Source organism: Neolamprologus multifasciatus, chromosome 12 (assembly GCF_963576455.1).
Source record: "Neolamprologus multifasciatus chromosome 12, fNeoMul1.2, whole genome shotgun sequence".
Classification (NCBI taxonomy): Eukaryota; Metazoa; Chordata; class Actinopteri; order Cichliformes; family Cichlidae; genus Neolamprologus; species Neolamprologus multifasciatus.
The window spans coordinates 24,398,322-24,417,857 of NC_140450.1; the positions used below are offsets into that span (position 1 = coordinate 24,398,322).

Sequence of the window (19,536 nt, forward strand, 5' to 3'; positions counted from 1 at the left end):
AATGGGGCAGGAGGGCCAGACTGCTAGGGGTGGAAGAGACTGGCACTGGGTGGAGCAGCTGGTCACTATGGATCAAACTCCAATTAGAGAAACATGGCACACGTCAAGTACAGTGTAGCTCCAAGGATGTGAATGGGTGATTTGAACTTTTGATATATCTCAGAACACTTTACATGACCTACACATATGACTACATCCCCTGTTGTGTGTTAGATCTCTATTCACTACCAGCCTCTTCTTTGACTTTTGGCTCACTGATTTTAGCATCTCCTCTGAACCTTCCTCCCCATTCTTCCTTAAGGTTACAGTAACCACCTTCTCTTTTCCTTTGGTTGTCAGACTGGCTGTTTGTTAGGTGGATTCAACACCTCGAGCTATATCAAGAGCCATTATTCCATCTCATTTATTCCCACTGGGGGGGAGAGCAAAGCCCTTTAAGCAGGTAGTGGATGTCTGTCATCACAGGAAGCATCACACTCTTTTACACACACACTCACAATAAAACAACCCTTCTTCTGCTAAGGCCTGATTTAGACTGCTGAGGGGAATCTTTATAACCTACTTATGCTTGTTCTGGTGCATTACATGTTAATTTCCATGTGGTCATGACCCAGTGTTTTATATGTGGTAAAATGCTGGGATTTTTTTTTTTTACATCGTGTATCCCTGCACTTTGTTGTGGAGAGTATTTTTTGGGTGCAAAGATGTTTGTCCCTGTAGTTTTACCACTTTTTGGAACATTCCCTCAGATCAATTAGTTTCAGCAATCTTACTTTATCGCTTTAGTGTAGGATATTATATTAATAGCATCAATATAAGGAGTCACAAATGTCAGCAAATTCCTGGAGGGAGTTTGCTGAAACTATCATAACTGACTTGATGGAAAACTAAAGGGAAGCTTCTTTGCACATTCCCGTCACGTCCCTCTAGGAATTTGCTGACATTTGAGATTGCTTATATTGAGGCCGTGAGTATTATTCCTTATAACTGAGGTGATGACCGGTACTCTGTTACTGATAGATTAAAAAACTGTGCGTAAAAGTAGCCAGAAATGCACAGGATGAATTGATGGTGCTGAACAGGCCTCACAAGAGCTGCGGAAAGATTTGCAGGTGATCTTCTAACAGTGTGTTAATTTAAAAACAAAGATCGCACCAGTTCATTTCAGTAAGGGCCAAGCTTCTACCAGGAAAACGAATACACCAGCCGAGGGTGGGTGAAGACGGAAGTAACGTACTAACAAAAACTAACAATAATAACATAAAAAGCAGGTTTTATGCGTGTTTCTCTCTGAAAACAGCGTGGCAATTCAGATAACTGAGAGGCAGAAGAAGAATGAAAATGTTTTGATATAAGGCTGAACTCTTGTGACAGAGGACTGATCCTCCACTTCAGTCCTGAGGACTGAAGTGGAGGATTTATTACAAACTCATCCACCGTATAAATCTGAAATATGTGTTTAACAACTCACCTGTCCCACGCGTAAAAGAGCAGAAGAAATTATTTAGCACCAGTTCCCGAGCCGTCTGTGTGTTAATAACGTTAATAATACTGTGCCGTGTGCGTAAATGCACACATTGCTCTTGACTTTTTTTCTGCAGGCTGTCAGGCTTTAGATATTTAATAAAGTCATTAGATATAGTAACATTCATGCATTAATCTAATATGTCAACACAGTTCCGTTAATAGCTTTGTTTTCACAGACATTTCAATAAGGCATGTAAAAGCTGTGAAAGCACACAGCGATTAAAAGCCTGAAACACTGCAAACCCCATCAGCTCAGTGCAGAAATTACCATGGCTGTCTATAAAAGAAGACACACCCTTGCATGAATCTAGTACCTGAATTCTCCTTCTCCATCTAACACTCTACATTAAGCTCAGTTTAGTCAGTTTAGTTTAATACTAGTATTATTGAGGACAACATGCAGGACGAGGACTGAATGTAGAGCTACGGGACAGAGCCAAAGTTTTGGCACTGGACTCGCAGCTTTGAGCCATCCACCCATGCCAATTATGCACTTGTTCTGATAACTTCTCCCCCTCTCATTACAAATAAATGAAGACTGCTAGCGGCAACTATCTCAACAACATCGGGTGCAAAATACGACATGCTTGTTTTTCCAGCATTACATGCAACGCAATTTGCACAATTTGCAGTATGTCGACTTGGTAAATCAGCTTTGTGCAATTCATTTACTTAATCTACCTAAAATGTGGCTCTCTTTAAGGGAAACGAAAACAAATACATGTGCGACGAGTGTACGCTAAGCCATAATCAACAAAGTGAGTTATTAAAGAGGGAAAAGGAAGTGACACGGATTATGAGCTAACTAAATAGAGTTTTCATTTCATTGTTACACCTCACCTGCTATAATAAGACTCTACCCCCAGAGCCTCACGGGCACTGGCGATGTGCTGCTCCAACGAGGAGCCACTGACCACTCCGCCGACACCTCCTTCTTGGAATTCCGACCCCCCTTCGGCTACGCCCTCGCCCAGGTACACCTCATGAAACTTCAGGATGCCTGTGGAGAGAGTGAGAGAGAGAAAGGAGGGTAAATATGACTGCCTGCTTTCAGGTGGTTATGAAGTGTAATGACAAAACAAATGAAAGCGGCTATTTTCCACCCTCTCTCTCTTTCCTTTTTTTTTTTTTTTTTTAATATGTTCCTATTACTCGCTCTCGACGGTGGCAATATTGGATTATTTCAACTGAGAGCTGTGAGTGAGGGCACGTGCAGCAGTGCATCTGTGGAGCAAAATGAATAAAACAAATATTGTTCAATAAAAGATAAGAGTAGGCTGCCCGTGCCATCTGGTGCCTGCCGCGAGAGCTCGGCTAAGTTTCAAGCAGGTGGGGAAGAGCACATCGGGCGAGTACGGGCTGTTTGTGTGTGTCTGGTTTGTGGGTGTGTCAGTGTGTTTCACCATTTTGTATTAAATGTGTTTAAATAGACGGGTAAAGCAATTCCGGTGAATATGCACGTGCATGCACATTCGGGCCAGAATGTACACTAGTGGAGTAATTACAGCATGACATTAGGAGCCCCATTTATTGACTGCAGGCTCTTTAGAGCTGGACATGTTTGTGTACCAGCTGGATGCCAGGGAATGCCAGGAAGTGACAGACAGGCGATTAGTGAGCAAGTGGCTCCCTCTTAGCCTGGGGCAATATTCGATGCTTTGAAGATGTACTCCGGTCCCTGTAGTGTTCCTCCCCTCCTTATGACTAGTGCTTGGAGGTCAAGTTCATCTGGTTGCCTGGGAGCTGGATTTGATCAAATGTTCAGGCTCTTGTGCCTTGGAACATGGGTCACGGCTCTCATTTCCTCTCTTCACACGAGAGTCAAAGCAAAGCCAGCAGTAGGGCAGCCACAGTAGTCGGGCGACATGCACCGTAGCTTATTCGCCCCTTTTTTTCTTTGTACAACTGGAATTTTACAAGGCAAACAACAGGGGCTGCACTAGCATCAGCACTACTCAGAGTGTAAACAAAAGAGAGAAAGATTTAGGAGTGTATAAAGAAGTGCCAGGACAAAGCGATATCAAGAAAACGGATGAAAACAAAAGCAAACATGAGACACAAAAGCAGAGAAGACTTGTTGTAACAGCAAAGTGTTTTGCTGTTGACACGTGTGAAGATGACGCCACTGGTGTTTTGGCTGTGTCGTTACCGGTGACACAATCAATTAGCATAGTTCACAGGCAGATGCCTTCTGGGGGTGAAAAGCGAGGCAGGGGGGCAAATCCTAGCAGTGGAGTGGCAGGTGGCACTGTCGCTCAGTGTTAAAGCTGGCCTTCCTACCCCTGCAGTGCAAAACAAGCCTCAAGCCTCTGGGCCTTTTATCTGCTTTAATTTGAACAAGCAAGCGTGAGCGTGGGGCTGCTTTTGCTTTAAACCAAGTAGCTTCTGTACACACAGAATAATTTCATATTATTGATCGCCTTTGTACAAATCGTGCCACTTCAAAATTTCTAAGCCATTTTTTAATAGTCATTTTCTGTGCTTTTGCCACATTTCAGGTTATTAAAGTAAAAAACCCCAAAATGTAGCATTGGAAGTACACACACTTAAATGTTTTGAATAAAAGAACAAAGTAAAACAAAGAGATTCAGGAGAGCAGTAGTCAGACAGACATGATAGGATTTCAGCAACTCATTAAAAAGTTTTCAGCTAACTTATGGATTTAAATGTCCATTCAGTTGCTAAAATTAGGGGGGCTTGGGAGTGGGAGTTAGGAGTAATTTTTTCAGATCAGCAATGGGAGAAAGCAGTATCCAATGTCCGTTATAGTACGTCCTGTGCCAGGTTACAACTTATCCAGTTCAAGGTGTTGTACGGGGTTTACTATTCAAAGTCTCGTCTGTCTGAGATTTACCCACAAGTAATGGATCAGTGTGAGAGATGTCATGCCACCCCATGTGACCTAGGCCATATGTTCTTTCTGTGCCCAAGACTCCATGGCTTCTGGAGTCAGTATTCAGTTATTCTTTCCAAGGCTCTTTGGACCCAAATCTGCATGGACCCTTTTCTAGCTGTTTATGGGCTTCCAGTCAACACTGGTCTAACCGACCCTACACACTTCAAAATATTAGCCTTTACATCACTTTTGGCTAGACGTTGCATCTTACTCCTTTGGAAGTCTTCAAAGCCACCTTCAGTTTCTTTTTGGTTTAGAGATGTGATGTTATTTCTTAAATTGCAAAAGATAGGCCTTGTGGCGAAGGGCAAATACAGAGAATTTTATCGTATCTGGGGCCCCTTCGTAAACTATTGCAAGTCATTAAACGCTCTATCAGCTGATTAATATCATATCTCTCCACCCCCCCTCCCTTTTTTTGTGTGTGTGTGTTTTGGGGTTTGTTGTTTGTGTTTGTTTTGGGTTTCTTCTTAGGTTTTGTTTTGTTTGTTTGTTTTTTCAATTTTATTTAAGCGTGTGTGTGGGTGTGCCTGTGTGTGTGTATTATCGTATCTGTTCATGTAAGAAAAACTAAAAAATATGTGAGGGGAACAGATTGTATTGTCATTGTAAACTAATGTACACTTGTCTCTCAATAAAAATATGAAAAAAAAAAAAGTTTTCAGCTAGAGTCCAAACCTACCTGCTCCTGGAGCCAGCAGCCAGCTGTACAGGTAACCAGCAGCCATAGAAAAATAAAGCACCAAAGCCCTCTGGCTGTTCACGGTATCCAAGATGTGCTCCACCGTTACCGGCGTGTATGGATCCGACTCCTGCTGGCCCGTCTGCCTCTCCACCAAGAGATCAGCAAAGGCTCTTGTACGACCCCTCTCTGCCACTGCCAGGGCCTCGTCGTGGTGGCCTGCGGAGTTCAGAGGTCAGCTTTGATTAGCGGATGAAGTCTAAAATCGTTCAGGTGCACACAGAGGCAAAAGCAAAAACAAGTCATAACAGCGTGCAGTACTGAGAGTGCGAGTAAAGTGTGTTGACGTACCGAGGCTGACAAGGACCCTTTGGAGAGCCTGGTAGCAGGAGGTTTGCAGGTCAAACAGAGAAAGCTTGTAATCTGTGCTGTGTTGGGCTTCGTGGCGGATGGTCTCAAACAGCGCTGATGCTCGGTAAAGCTGAGGATAAATAACGGCAACAATGCGTTCAGACATTCCTGGATTGCTCATTTACCAGACAAGAATAGTGTACAAAAACAGAACAAGAAATAGTCATCGGCACAGTCAACGATGAAGGCGTTGCATCAAAATACCTTTTCTGGAAATTAAGTTTAAATGAATAAACTGTGTTTAAAAAAAAAGGAAGGCAGTTGGGATTCTATGAGAAAGACATGTTGGATAAATATGTCTGCATCTTACTAAATTGGGCATGATTAGGCCTTAGAGAAAATGAACATGGCCACTAGATGGTAGCATTCCACCTCACAGGTTATCACTGATCAGCCTCCTTTCTTCTGTTCTCTCTCACAGCAGAATAAAGTACTGTAATGTAGCTTGATGAATAACCATTAAACACAGGTAAACCTCTCCTCAGCTCTCATTTGCCCAGAAAGGGCTGCGAGCAGCTAAACCATTACCCTGAGCATCTTAGACAAACACAGCTCAGGAAAATAAATGCTTTGTGAATTCAATAGGCCCGTCTGTGTTGTTGGATCTTTCAATTCAGGGCCAGACACCGGATTGAAAGAAGAAGGCGAGACAATGAAAAGGTGGCGCGGCAAGGACTGTTGCACACTGGCCAAGCAGAACCAGCCAAGAGTGCTGATTCATGGGAGCCTTTTATTGATTTCCTATTTCTGCACCTATATAGCAGCCCTGTAGAATAACTGGGACTGCTATAGAGTGACTCTCCAGGAGTCTGGGGCCAGCAGAGAGGGTAAAACACTCTTGCTGCTCGACCACAGTACACGCAAGACAAAGAGCTCTGCAGTGGAAAAAGGGTTGTTGGTATGGATTAAATGGATTTTATCAACCCTGTGGCTTTGACAAGAGGAAGGAAGAGAGAACGTGTGTGTGGATTCCTAGTGAGTACATAGGCATAGAATCTAGCTCGTCAGGCATATCCCAAGGTCAAAGAGGAAAGTGTGTCAGAGGGAGTGTAGGGGGGAGAGTAGAGAATCTGTGAGTTCTGCTGCATTAGTCCTAGTAGAAGGAGCTGCTAGTCTCAGGCTGATTTTGCTGATGGGGCTGTGGGCTGATTGCTGCAGTGCTAGTTTCATCTGTTAGGCCTGCAGATATCCCTTTAAGAGTGAAACTAATTTCTCACAGCGCCTTTCCTCTGTCTTCACCCCTACTGGCACAGATGAAAGTGGGGTGGGGGTGGGGGTGGGGGTGGGGGGGCACTACATCTATAGTGTCTTTTTTGCCGCGACACAGGTGCAGTAAAATCTGCGGCATTCTCAGGCCGCTACCTATTCAGATAGCGCTCACTTGTTTTACTGACACACTAACATGGCTTTTATCTGACATGTTAAGTGAATGTCAGTGTCACACTGTATCAGTAAACATGAGCAGACTTGAATGCACGCATACCTCGAATGATTTTTCTAAAATAAACTCCCCGGGGAGCTCTCATCCCCCTGTGGAAGATGATATCAGAGGTAAAGGCTTAATCGACTGTAGACCGCTGATTTATTTATTTATTTTTAAGCAGGCACAAATGTATCGATTCACGTTTGCCGAGATATGAATGCTTCTTAGCGAGAGCAAGCACTGTTCAAATACCTGATTAGAATCAGGACACGTCAATCTGTGTGCCAGTACGAGCACCGGGATCACAGCTAGGGTGCTAAAATACAATTCGGTGCGCAGATAGAGAGAAATGAGGAACATGAGGTCAAGTACTCTTAATCTACACCTATGAACGCTTTATAAATTTAAATACAAGCCTTTAAAATAGCAGTATAAAGTGGGTCAGAGTGTTTACCAAGGTCAGCTGTAGCGACAGGCCAGCTCATGAATAACCATTTCATCTATACTCTGAGGACAACAGCGTCCTTTCCAACCACCAAGTCACTGCAGGAGCTACAAGCTGACCGGCAGAAAAACATTCAACATAGCTGTGGTGTACTGTATGTATGCAAATGACTGGATTGTAGTTAATTGCAACAAGGACAACACAATGTTAGCATGGACTATTAGGGTCTTGAAGGTGAAGCATTAAGCTGGAAAGCAAACATGCAGTGGAAAATATGTTGCATTGGCTTGTTAGAATAATATTTTGCTTTAATTGAACACAAATTCCTCAATATGAGTCACAAGCACTCAGCCCCTGCTCTAGCCATCACCTCGGTTCAGTCTTTCATTCTCAGCTCTGGTTACAGATAATTGCAAACAGACAAAAATACTTTTTTGAAAAAGTATGATGCAGGGCCGACGGAAAAACAAAAGCTATCTGGGTCGAATAAATGTAAGTTGTGCTCGTGTGTCATAACAAAAAAAAAAAAGGGAAAGAAAAAAAAAAAGAGTCTTGGACTAGATTTTAAAAATGAAAGCAGCTAAAAAACATCCCCACAGACACACGTGACAGCCACCGCTGTTGACTGACTGTTCACAAACTTGCATGTGGATACACAAGCCAAAGAAAGGGGGAAAAAAGTATATATATGTATATATATACTTTTTTTTATATATATATATAGTGAGTCAACTAGTGAGCTGTGGTGTGTGGACAGACTGCAAAGAGAGATGTTAAGGGGATATTCCATGCTTGCCAGGTGGGCAGTGGGCTGAAGAGGAGTGAATGTGTGTGTGATGCAGAGGCTTGGGGGATCCTGAGACCATGCACGCAGATACAAAAAAATATTCACTCATCTGTCGCCTGTCTGCTGAGATGACAGCATTTACCAGCTCAACAGACTCCATAGCATACTGCCAGCAGCAATGCTCTAGCTCTACAGCCACCTCGCCTTTTTTTCTTTCCTCCTGTTGTTCTCTCTCTCCTCATGGCTCTTTTTTTTTTTTTTTTTTACCTCGAAGGCATTGCTGAAAACTTATATTTCCCCATGTGTTTAAGACAAGTACTTCCACCTCTCATTTCTAATCCTTGCCAACCTCAAAGCCGACAGATGTGGGCTTACTGGCGGTCAGCCTTAACTACCAGAGGTTGAAGGAGCCCAGATGGAAGGGAGATGAGAGAGGAGGTGAGGAGAGAAGGAAATGAGAGGTCTGAGTCAAGGTGATCCATAACCAGAAGAGGAGCGAGCAGGAGATGCTTTACCTGATGTTGGGCCTCCTCCAGATTCCCACTGGCCCACAGAGAAAGCCCAAGACGATGGCGGATCTTCGCCTCGTCCTCACGCCGAGCAAGCTGCTCCGCAAGCCGCAGGCCTGTCAGAAGGCAAGGAGAAGGGAGCAGATGAGAGGGAGAGGAGGGTAAAAATTATTCAGAGCAGACAGACTCTTAGGTATCTTTCAGAGGAACAGATGTAAGCATAGCGTGGTACTGATGTTCTGACAGCAAACAGGTTTGGATATTTGGCCTCAGTTGTAAGATGATGCTCGCACCGGGGCTAAAACACACACACATGTTTTGGCCGTAGCGGGAGATTCTTAGAGCACTAATGGGTCTGCATAGTAATCAATGCTCAGGATTGACTGGCTGAGCAAACACAAACACGCCGCATCACTAGGACATCTCCAAATATTTGCAAACACACTGATGAGCTAATAACAGACAACGTGCAAACACACAGAGTTTACTTTGTGATATTTGTTTAAGAGACCTTCAGAGTTGTTCGGGAGCCAGCAGAGGTATGAATGCGCACGCGCACGTGTGCTCGTTCGCTAAATGTGCCCGCGTCAGATCATCTGGTTTGTTTTTCACTTCCAATTTCTCAGGCGCTCGTCACATCTTAGCATGTGTCCTCAGCCTGCCTGCCGAGCACTTGGTTCAGCCCAATTACTGAGATGAAAATGCCACTCCTCAGAGGACAATAATGAAAAAAAAACAAAAAAACACACACACACACACACACACACACAGTCGCTGGGTCACACATCACCCACAAGGTGCAAAATACACAGCAAGCATTCTGCTGTTTGCAACAGGCCAGCGCACATGCACAGTCTCACTTTACACGAGTTCCGTATTTGCAAGTCTGCTCTCTCCACCCCGCTCGTGTGATACAGGGGTCTAGACATGCTTTTGGTCAGGGGGGAGGAGAAAATGGGCCAAGCCACCCTTGTCTGCTTTTTTTCTTCATTCCTGGAAAACAGTCTGTGGCTGAACCAGATAAGCCAAGAACAGAGAGCGTGACCTGAAAAAGCCAGCCTATTCCGCAAGACCAGCACACCACAGAACCATAGACTTCATGGCTCCTCCATGGCCACGCTAGCCGGCAGCCTTTGAAGCCTGCAACAGTCTCCCCTCTCTCTCTGTATCCTTATCTTTCTACACACCCTCCCTCTGTCTGACTGCCTGCCCTCTCCCCCCAATGCATCTGCTGTGCTACTCTCTCCCTCTACCTCCTATTCATTTTCTCATCTCTGTGCCTCTGTCTCGGAGCGCCCCCCCTCCGAACTCTCTACCTGTTTCATCTTCACTGTGGTGGCAGTGCTGGAAGGGACTCGGCACTGCTTAGGGCTCATTAGGCGCTGAAGTAAGAGAGAGGAAACAGATCTAAATTATCCTTTTCATTCTCTGACAGCCTCACCCCTCACTCATCTCAACTCCAGCTCTGAGTCTTTCATGTCCCCCCCCACTCACACACGCACAAATGTGCACGCACACACATACCTTTCTTTCTCTGAGCTGCTCTGTGATAGTTTTTTTTTATGATCAAACCTGAATGTCAACCAACCTATGTTTTCTTTATTCTCTAGCTGACAGTGAAATAATACATGTGAATTATGACTCATGCCGATCTCTGACTTTTCCCTCCACTCCGCTGCCATCCTCTTTCTTCCTCTCTGCTCCTCCTTCCCTCCCTAACTCTCTCATTCCCTCTGTTCACCCGCCCTGTATCATTCAGTGTCTGTCACTGTCACCGTGCGTGCCTTTGGTGCACCCCGCAGGCACAGGCACGTAGCAGCGGCTGACATGAGGATGTGGCCGTGGCTGGCTGCACCCTGAAGAGCAACTAGAGAACACTTTAAAGGCTGCTTGACAGCTGGGTGAGAGATCCTCTGCAGCCCCCGAGGCCCACGCACCTCTGCCTTCAAACAAGCTTTACATGCAGACTCCACATTCACATCTCACGCACTGCATAGCCGCAAGTGCACTGTGCTGCAAATAAACATCCCGACACGCATGCATGTGACACACACACAAAAAAAAGGCCCTTTGATCATGGCCGCATGTGGAACGGTGGACAGTATGTGTGATATTATTAAAAAATTTGAGATTAAGCACGCTTTTTCAGGCAATCTCCCCCAGGGGCACTGCTCTGATAGTGTTGCACTATATTGTACAAATAAAAACTGCAAAGAGTAGTTTAGTACTGGATGAAAAAGGAGAAGTAGAAAGAGAGGGTCCAGAGCCTCACTTCTCTCTCATCTCAGCGCAGCTGGTCAGTGCCATGCAGTTATTTGTGAATGTCAGGAACAGAAATCACCAAAGAGATGCTGCAAAGATTAGCAGGGAGGGATTGCTGAAGTTATATCCAACGCACCGATATGCTGCTAGGACGGGGCATAAATCACACAAGCACATTTTGGGGAGACGAAAGACAATAGTTACAATACTGACAACACATACACTCTGTATGTATTCCGTAGAAATAAATAATTAATCAGACTATTGCTATATATGTCTGTTTGCACCATATCTCCTCATTAAGGGGTGGGCCAATCTGAGTGAAATGTTGCACCAACATCATCCCACATGCAGCGATCATCGCCTGTTAGTGGGTGGGATATTTAAGGAAGCAAGTAAGAATTAAGTAAGGATCACAACATCTCCAAAACTGCAGCTCTTATGGGGTGTTCCCGGCCTGCAGTGGTCAGCATCTATCAAAACTGGGCGAAGGAAGGAACAGCGGTGAACCAGCGACGGGGTCACGGCGACCAAGGCTCAGTTATAAAAATCAGGACCCAATGATGCCCCGTGTGATGGGATCCAACAGATGAGATATTGTAGTTCAAATGCTAAAAAATTTAATGCTGGTTCTGATAGAAAGGTGTCAGAATACACAGAACATCGTAGTTTGTTACATCTGAGGCACAGAGGTCTACAGGAGTCAATGCCTTGATAGGTCAGGGCTGTCTGGGCAGCAAAAGGGGGCCAACACAATATTAGGCAGGTGCTCATAATATTATGCTTGATCGGTGTAAATATATAGGCATTTATATATAAAAAATAGAAATAAATTACTATGAAGATACCAGTTTGAGATTAAATAATAAGACTACGAGGAAATTTAGATCAACAGCTAAGACACAAAGTATATTACAAATGGGATCTTAAATCCCATTTGTAATATACAAATTTCGCGAGCGAGCGAACTTGGTGTTCGCTCGCTCGCTCTGTGGTATAGTATCGCTTCCTGTTCCTGCTCAAACACAGTGGTGTTTCTGAGTAGCTTATTTGCTTAGCAGTTTAATTAACAACTTTTAAATACATTCTTTTTTCACAGTATAATCTTCACGTGCTTCATCCGAAGCACACTTTCTGTGTACTCACTACCTAATTTATAGTATTCACTCACTGTCTCTGTACTGTTTCGCTAGCTTAGCTCGTAGCCGACCCGTTAGCACCATGGCTACTTCACCTGTCCCTTCTGCACTTTCTTGCTCATTGTGTCAGATGTTTAGTTACACCTCGGCCTCCTTTAGCAGTAATGATATCTGTAACAAATGTAGCATATTTGCAGCTCTGGAGGCCAGGATTACTGAATTGGAGACTCGGCTTTGCACCCTGCTCTCACCCTTAGCTAGCCAGGCCCCTGTAGCTGGTGCAGCCGAAGATAGCGTAGGCCCCGCTAGCTGTTCCCCGGCAGACCCCAAGCAGCTGGGGAAAGGCTGGGTAACGGTGAGAAGGAAGCGTAGTCCTAAACAGAAGCCCCAGGTACACCACCAACCCGTTCATGTGTCTAACCGTTTTTCCCCACTCGGTGACACACCCGCCGGGGGTCAAACTCTGGTAATTGGTGACTCTGTTCTCAGACATGTGAAGCTAGAGACACCGGCAACCATAGTCAATTGTCTTCCAGGGGCCAGAGCAGGCGACATTGAAGGAAATTTAAAACTGCTGGCTAAGGGTAAACGTAAATTCAATAAAATCATAATTCACGTCGGCAGTAATGACACCCGGTTACGCCAATCGGAGGTCACTAAAATCAATATTGAATCGGTGTGTAACTTTGCCAAAACAATGTCGGACTCTGTAGTTTTCTCTGGTCCCCTCCCCAATCAGACCAGGAGTGACATGTTTAGCCGCATGTTCTCCTTAAATTGCTGGCTGTCTGAGTGGTGTCCCAGAAACGATGTGGGCTTCATAGATAATTGGCAAACCTTCTGGAGGAAACCTGGTCTTGTTAGGAGAGATGGCATCCATCCCACTTTGGATGGAGCAGCTCTCATTTCTAGAAATATCGACAAATTTATTAAACCCCTCAAAACATGACTATCCAGAGTTGGGACCAGGAAGCAGAGTTGCAGTCTTACACGCCTCTCTGCAGCTTCTCTCCTCCTGCTACCCCCCCAAAAACCCATCTCCATAGAGACTGTGTCTGCTTCCAAAAAGACAAAAAACAAACTAAAAACCAGCAACAAACAACTTAAACAATCACAAAGAAAGAACAATACAGTATCCACATCTGAACCAAAGAGTAAAACAGTGAAATGTGGATTATTAAATATTAGGTCTCTCTCCTCCAAGTCTCTGTTAGTACATGACTTAATAATTGATCAACAAATTGATTTACTCTGCCTTACAGAAACCTGGTTGCAGCAGGATGATTATGTTAGTTTAAATGAATCAACACCCCTGAGTCATTCTAACTACCAGAAATCTCGAAGCACAGGTCGAGGGGGTGGTGTGGCAGCAATTTTTCACACCAGTCTATTAATTAATGAAAGACCAAGACAGACTTTTAATTCATTTGAAAGCCTGATGCTTAGCATTGTCCACCCCAGCTGTGAAACTCAGAAACCAGTCTTACTTGTTATCATCTATCGTCCACCTGGGCCTTACACAGAGTTTCTGTCTGATTTCTCAGACTTTATATCTAATTTAGTTCTGAGCTCAGATAAAATAATTATTGTGGGTGATTTTAACATCCATGTAGATGCTAAAAATGACAGCCTCAACATGGCATTTAATCTGTTGTTAGACTCAATTGGTTTCTCTCAAAATGTAAAAGAACCCACCCACCACTTTAATCACACTCTAGATCTTGTTTTAACATATGGCATAGAAACTGAACATTTAACAGTGTTTCCTGAAAACCCTCTCCTGTCTGATCATTTCTTGATAACATTTACATTTACAATAATTGATTACGCAGCAGTGGAGAGTGGACTTTATCAAAGTAGATGTCTTTCTGAAAGCGCTGTAACTAAGTTTAAGAATATAATCCAGCCACTGTTATCATCGTCAATGCCCTGTACCAACACAGAGCAGAGCAGCTATCTGAACGCTACCCCAACAGAGGTCGATTATCTTGTTAATAATTTCACCTCCTCACTACGTACGACTCTGGATACTGTAGCTCCAGTGAAAACTAAGGTCTCTAATCAGAAGTACCTGACCCCGTGGTATAATTCTCAAACACGTACCCTAAAGCAGATGACTCGTAATCTGGAGAGGAAATGGCGTGTCACAAATTTAGAGGATCATCATTTAGCCTGGAGAAATAGTTTGTTGCTTTATAAGAAAGCCCTCCGCAAAGCCAGAACAGCTTACTACTCATCACTGATTGAAGAAAATAAGAACAACCCCAGGTTTCTCTTCAGCACTGTAGCCAGGCTGACAAAAAGTCAGAGCTCTGTTGAGCCAACCATCCCTTTAACGTTAACTAGTGATGACTTCATGAACTTCTTCACAAATAAAATTTTTATCATTAGAGAAAAAATTACCAATAATCATCCCACAGATGTAATATTATCTACAGCTACTCTTAGTTCCATTGATGTTAAGTTAGACTCTTTTTTTCCAATCGATCTTTCTGAGTTAACTTCAATAATTACTTCCTCCAAACCATCAACGTGTCTTTTAGACCCCATTCCTACAAAACTGCTCAAAGAAGTCCTGCCATTGATTAATTCTTCGATCTTATATATGATCAACCTATCTCTAATAATCGGCTATGTACCACAGGCCTTCAAGGTGGCTGCAGTTAAACCTTTACTCAAAAAGCCATCTCTAGACCCAGCAGTCTTAGCTAATTATAGGCCAATCTCCAACCTTCCTTTCATATCAAAAATCCTTGAAAGAGTAGTTGTCAAACAGCTAACAGATCATCTGCAGAGGAATGGTTTATTTGAAGAGTTTCAGTCAGGTTTCAGAGTTCATCACAGCACAGAAACAGCTTTATTGAAGGTTACAAATGATCTTCTTATGGCCTCTGACAGTGGACTCATCTCTGTGCTTGTCCTTCTTGACCTTAGTGCAGCATTCGATACTGTTGACCATAATATTCTATTAGAGCGATTAGAACATGCTGTAGGTATTACAGGTATTGCACTGCAGTGGTTTGTATCATATCTATCTAATAGACTCCAATTTGTGCATGTAAATGGAGAGTCCTCTTCACACACTGAGGTTAATTATGGAGTTCCACAGGGTTCGGTGCTAGGACCAATTCTGTTTACATTATACATGCTTCCCCTAGGCAGCATCATTAGAAGACATAGCATACATTTTCACTGCTATGCAGATGACACCCAGCTCTATCTGTCCATGAAGCCAGATAACACACACCAATTAGTTAAACTGCAGGAATGTCTTAAAGACATAAAGACTTGGATGGCCACTAACTTTCTGCTTCTTAACTCAGATAAAACTGAGGTCATTGTACTCGGCGCTGAAAAGCTTAGAAATATGGTATCTAACCAGATTCTTACTCTGGATGGCATTACCTTGGCCTCCAGTAACACTGTGAGGAACCTTGGAGTCATTTTTGACCAGGATATGTCCTTCAACGCACATATTAAACAAATATGTAAGACTGCGTTCTTCCATTTGCGCAACATCTCTAAAATTAGAAATATCCTGTCTCAGAGTGACGCTGAAAAACTAGTTCATGCATTTATTACTTCCAGGCTGGACTACTGCAATTCATTATTATCAGGATGTCCAAAAAACTCACTGAAAAGCCTTCAGTTAATCCAAAATGCTGCAGCAAGAGTACTGACAGGGACTAGAAGGAGAGAGCATATTTCTCCTGTTTTGGCTTCCCTTCATTGGCTTCCTGTTAAATCCAGAATTGAATTCAAAATCCTGCTCCTCACATACAAGGTCTTAAATAATCAGGCCCCATCTTATCTTAATGACCTTGTAGTACCATATCACCCTATTAGAGCACTTCGCTCCCGCTCTGCAGGCCTACTTGTTGTTCCTAGAGTATTTAAAAGTAGAATGGGAGGGAGAGCCTTTAGTTTTCAGGCCCCTCTTCTGTGGAACCAGCTTCCAGTTTGGATTCAGGAGACAGACACTATCTCTACTTTTAAGATTAGGCTTAAAACCTTCCTTTTTGCTAAAGCATATAGTTAGGGCTGGACCAGGTGACCCTGAATCCTCCCTTAGTTATGCTGCAATAGATGTAGGCTGCCGGGGGATTCCCATGATGCATTGAGTTTTTCCTTTCCAGTCACCTTTCTCACTCACTATGTATTAACAGACCTCTCTGTATTGAATCGTATCTGTTATTAATCTCTGTCTCTCTTCCACAGCATGTCTTTATCCTGTCTTCCTTCTCTCACCCCAACCGGTCGCAGCAGATGGCCGCCCCTCCCTGAGCCTGGTTCTGCCGGAGGTTTCTTCCTGTTAAAAGGGAGTTTTTCCTTCCCACTGTCGCCAAAGTGCTTGCTCATAGGGGGTCATATGATTGTTGGGCTTTTCTCTGTATCTATGAAGCGCCTTGAGGCGACATTTGTTGTGATTTGGCGCTATATAAATAAAATTGAATTGAATTGAATTGAATTAAATTACTGACCAAAAGAAATCAGTACATGTACTCTGCTCATCAAAATATAAATATAACAGTGTACATGTTTTGGTGAATATCACCTGCCATAACAAAATGAAAGTGTTTTATATAAACATCAAACCCAAGGTTAACAGGTTAGGTTTTCTTTGTCTTTAAAACTGATGAGGTTTCTATGTAGCTTGCAAAGAAAACCAATAATTATATATTAGATTTTTACATTTATATATTATTCTGTAGTTAGGTGTTTATAAACAACCAACATTTTCTCATATAATGTGTAACAAAGATGCATAAGAAATGCTAATGATGAAAAGAGTCTTTGTGTAATTTATCATAATTTATGATTTATAGGAAAAAAAGCTGGGCTTTATTGTGACGTTTACACAGATATTGGTAGTTAATGTGTAAGATTTTAAGCCAAAGTAGAATAATATGGAGATTAAAACTAAAATAAAGAATATCTGTAGCTCCTTAAGCCACCAGCTCAGCACTCAGCACAACTTACTGCAACCAACATTTAATATTAATAGCATAAAATATTAGCACCAAAAATATGAGAGGGTCCGCACATGATGATAACTGGTCGAGAGTTGTGCAGAGATCCATATCATCCAGCTCTATTTAGTTTTAAATGCTTCTTGACAAGCCCTCAACAGCCTAACAGCATGAACACGCTTTAAGGGAATTTCTAAGTTTGGTCCTGTCCTAGAAAAAATTTATATGTGTCACAAAACTCGTTTTCCACAGTGAAGGCCGAAACGAAAACGCTTATCTGATGTTTAGTTGCGTATCTGACCTTTGATCAAGACCCCATCTTGATCAAGGATGAGTTTTTCATATGATATTGTCTTCCTATAAATGTTTTGCGTCCAAAATTTACCACAAATATTATTAATTGGAGTGTAGCTTATAAAATGTTTTGTGCAGAATACATATAAATACACTTGCAAATTAAATGATGTAAACACAAGAGGCTTCCAGTACATTTCCAACAAATAACTGCCCTTGAAGGTTAATATTGTTATCCCTTTAGTTTGCTTAATAAGCGATTCTATAAGTCAGGCATGGAATATCTCCATTAGTCGCTACAATGACTGCATTGATTTAATGACACTATTGATTGCATCAATCGTTGGAAAGCGCATCTCGGTGTGTAATGATTCTTTGTTTAACATTTAGAAAGTCCTGCACAATGCTCTGTAATATTACAGTGTAAGACGAAGAAAAAAAACCCAAAGCTTATTATCGGGCAGCCTTATCTTTGCATAATGTACTGCACAACAAAGTATAATCACGATACACGAGCAGTGGTTTTGAGGTCACATGCTGTCGACGATATCTGCTAGTTTGGAGCTGCTTTTCCTTTTCCCTCTTACTAATTAATCTTTTTTGGAAACAGAAACAAAACATAAGCAGTGCAGCATGAAGATTAAAAAAAAAGTGGAAGCAGAAAAAACAGAAAAACTAAATGGGGAAAAAAAAAAAACATGCCAACTTTTTGGTCTGGGCAGGTTGGCCAGAAATAATTGGCTGTCAAGGCAGCACTGTTCTTTTTCACAGCCAGACCAAGGAGCAATACAAGGACAGTGCGGGGGACAGTAAGAGGACGGTGTGGAGACAGAATGGCCTGTCGCCTTTGTTTCCATTAAAGCTCAACAAGCAGGCCTGCAGAGGGTGTATGGGTCACCGCAGAAAAAGTGAACTCGAATACAGCCGGCAAAGGAGAGATAGAGGAGATTTATTCTTGCTCCGCTGCATTCCGCTCACTCCAGAGCGGAATATACAAATGTCCTCTTACACAAACTCCGGCTTCATTGATTCAAACAGGGTCTGGGGTGCAACACGGTGGGTGGTGCCTGTCGGTGGGCACGGGCAAGTCTGGCGCTTTCACATCCATGAAAGATGCAACTTATCACATCCTCAGGAACAAACACTTTGAGCGGTGCCACTGACATAATGAATTTCTGAGAGGCCAAGCTGCAGTTTTTTATTTTGCCATAATCTGCGGGGCACGACGAAGCGTTAAGAGGCAGGAGTATGACAGCTACGGTGTGAAAAGATTCTTTTGCAGCTTGTTGCAAAGAACCCTCTGAGAAGGTAGATACAGAGGTGTGAAAAACAGCTAGGGGTGCACGGGAAAAATGCCTTGGCATGCATTCTGATAGGTTTGCATAGACATACACACAAATGCTGGTATACATATACAGCTCAGAAGACAACACAGACGCATAATACACACACAAAATTCCCTAGTGCACTTATAACACATAAGCACACACACACACTCACACACATATACATGCACACAGCCTAATAAAAATGTGGCAAAGGCTTAGCAACAAATAGGCTCTGCATTTCCTATTCATGAATTCACAAACTCTAAGCCTATCAGCTCAGGCAACAAAGGCAATCCTCTCTCCTGTTCCCCCCTGACTCGCTCACCTTCCTGCAGGTACATGACAGCTTGTGAGTAGTTTTGCAGTGCGTGGTGTGTTCTCCCCAAGCTGCCATAGGCCAGTGTCTTGGCAGCCAAGTCATTAGTCTGAGCAGCCACACTTAGGTGCTGTTCTTGGAACACGACCGCACGCTCGTAGTTTCCTAGCGACTCATAGGTAAGGCCCAGGTTGCCATAGGCGCGGGCCTGGCGTGTGGTGCTGCCCGCTTCCTCTGCGATCTCCAGGTCACTTTGGTGGCACCGCAGGGCCGTTTCGTACTCTCCCATGGCTTGATATACAGTCCCCAAACCACAACTGGCGTCACCCTCCAGTAGTCTGTCCTGGGTGTCACGGGCGATGGCCAGCTGACGCTCCAGACAGGAGATGGCCTGCTCGTAATTGCCCAGCTGGCTGTGGAGCGCGCCCAGTTCACCGTAGGCCTGAGCCTTGCCTCCACACTCACCCAACTCATGAGCCACCACTAGCCGTTTCTCAAAACACACAAGTGCCTGTTGTAAATTTCCCATAGCCCTGCAGAACAAGAC

The 19,536-nt window shown here is 43.4% G+C and overlaps 1 protein-coding gene across 4 annotated transcripts in view; it reads right to left on the reverse strand.

The window, feature by feature from the left end:
• LOC146507054 (tetratricopeptide repeat protein 28-like) overlaps positions 1 to 19,536 on the reverse strand; it is a 189,000-nt gene that overhangs the window by 12,541 nt on the left and 156,923 nt on the right. For all 4 annotated transcript variants that reach the window (XM_085179393.1, XM_085179392.1, XM_085179394.1 and 1 more), the window contains 5 exons: positions 18,999 to 19,522; positions 8,687 to 8,796; positions 5,457 to 5,586; positions 5,106 to 5,324; positions 2,368 to 2,527 (listed from right to left, as the gene is read on the reverse strand). In XM_085179393.1, coding sequence (XP_085035519.1) covers positions 2,368 to 2,527; positions 5,106 to 5,324; positions 5,457 to 5,586; positions 8,687 to 8,796; positions 18,999 to 19,522 — 1,143 coding nt within the window. The remainder of the gene's footprint in view (positions 1 to 2,367; positions 2,528 to 5,105; positions 5,325 to 5,456; positions 5,587 to 8,686; positions 8,797 to 18,998; positions 19,523 to 19,536) is intronic.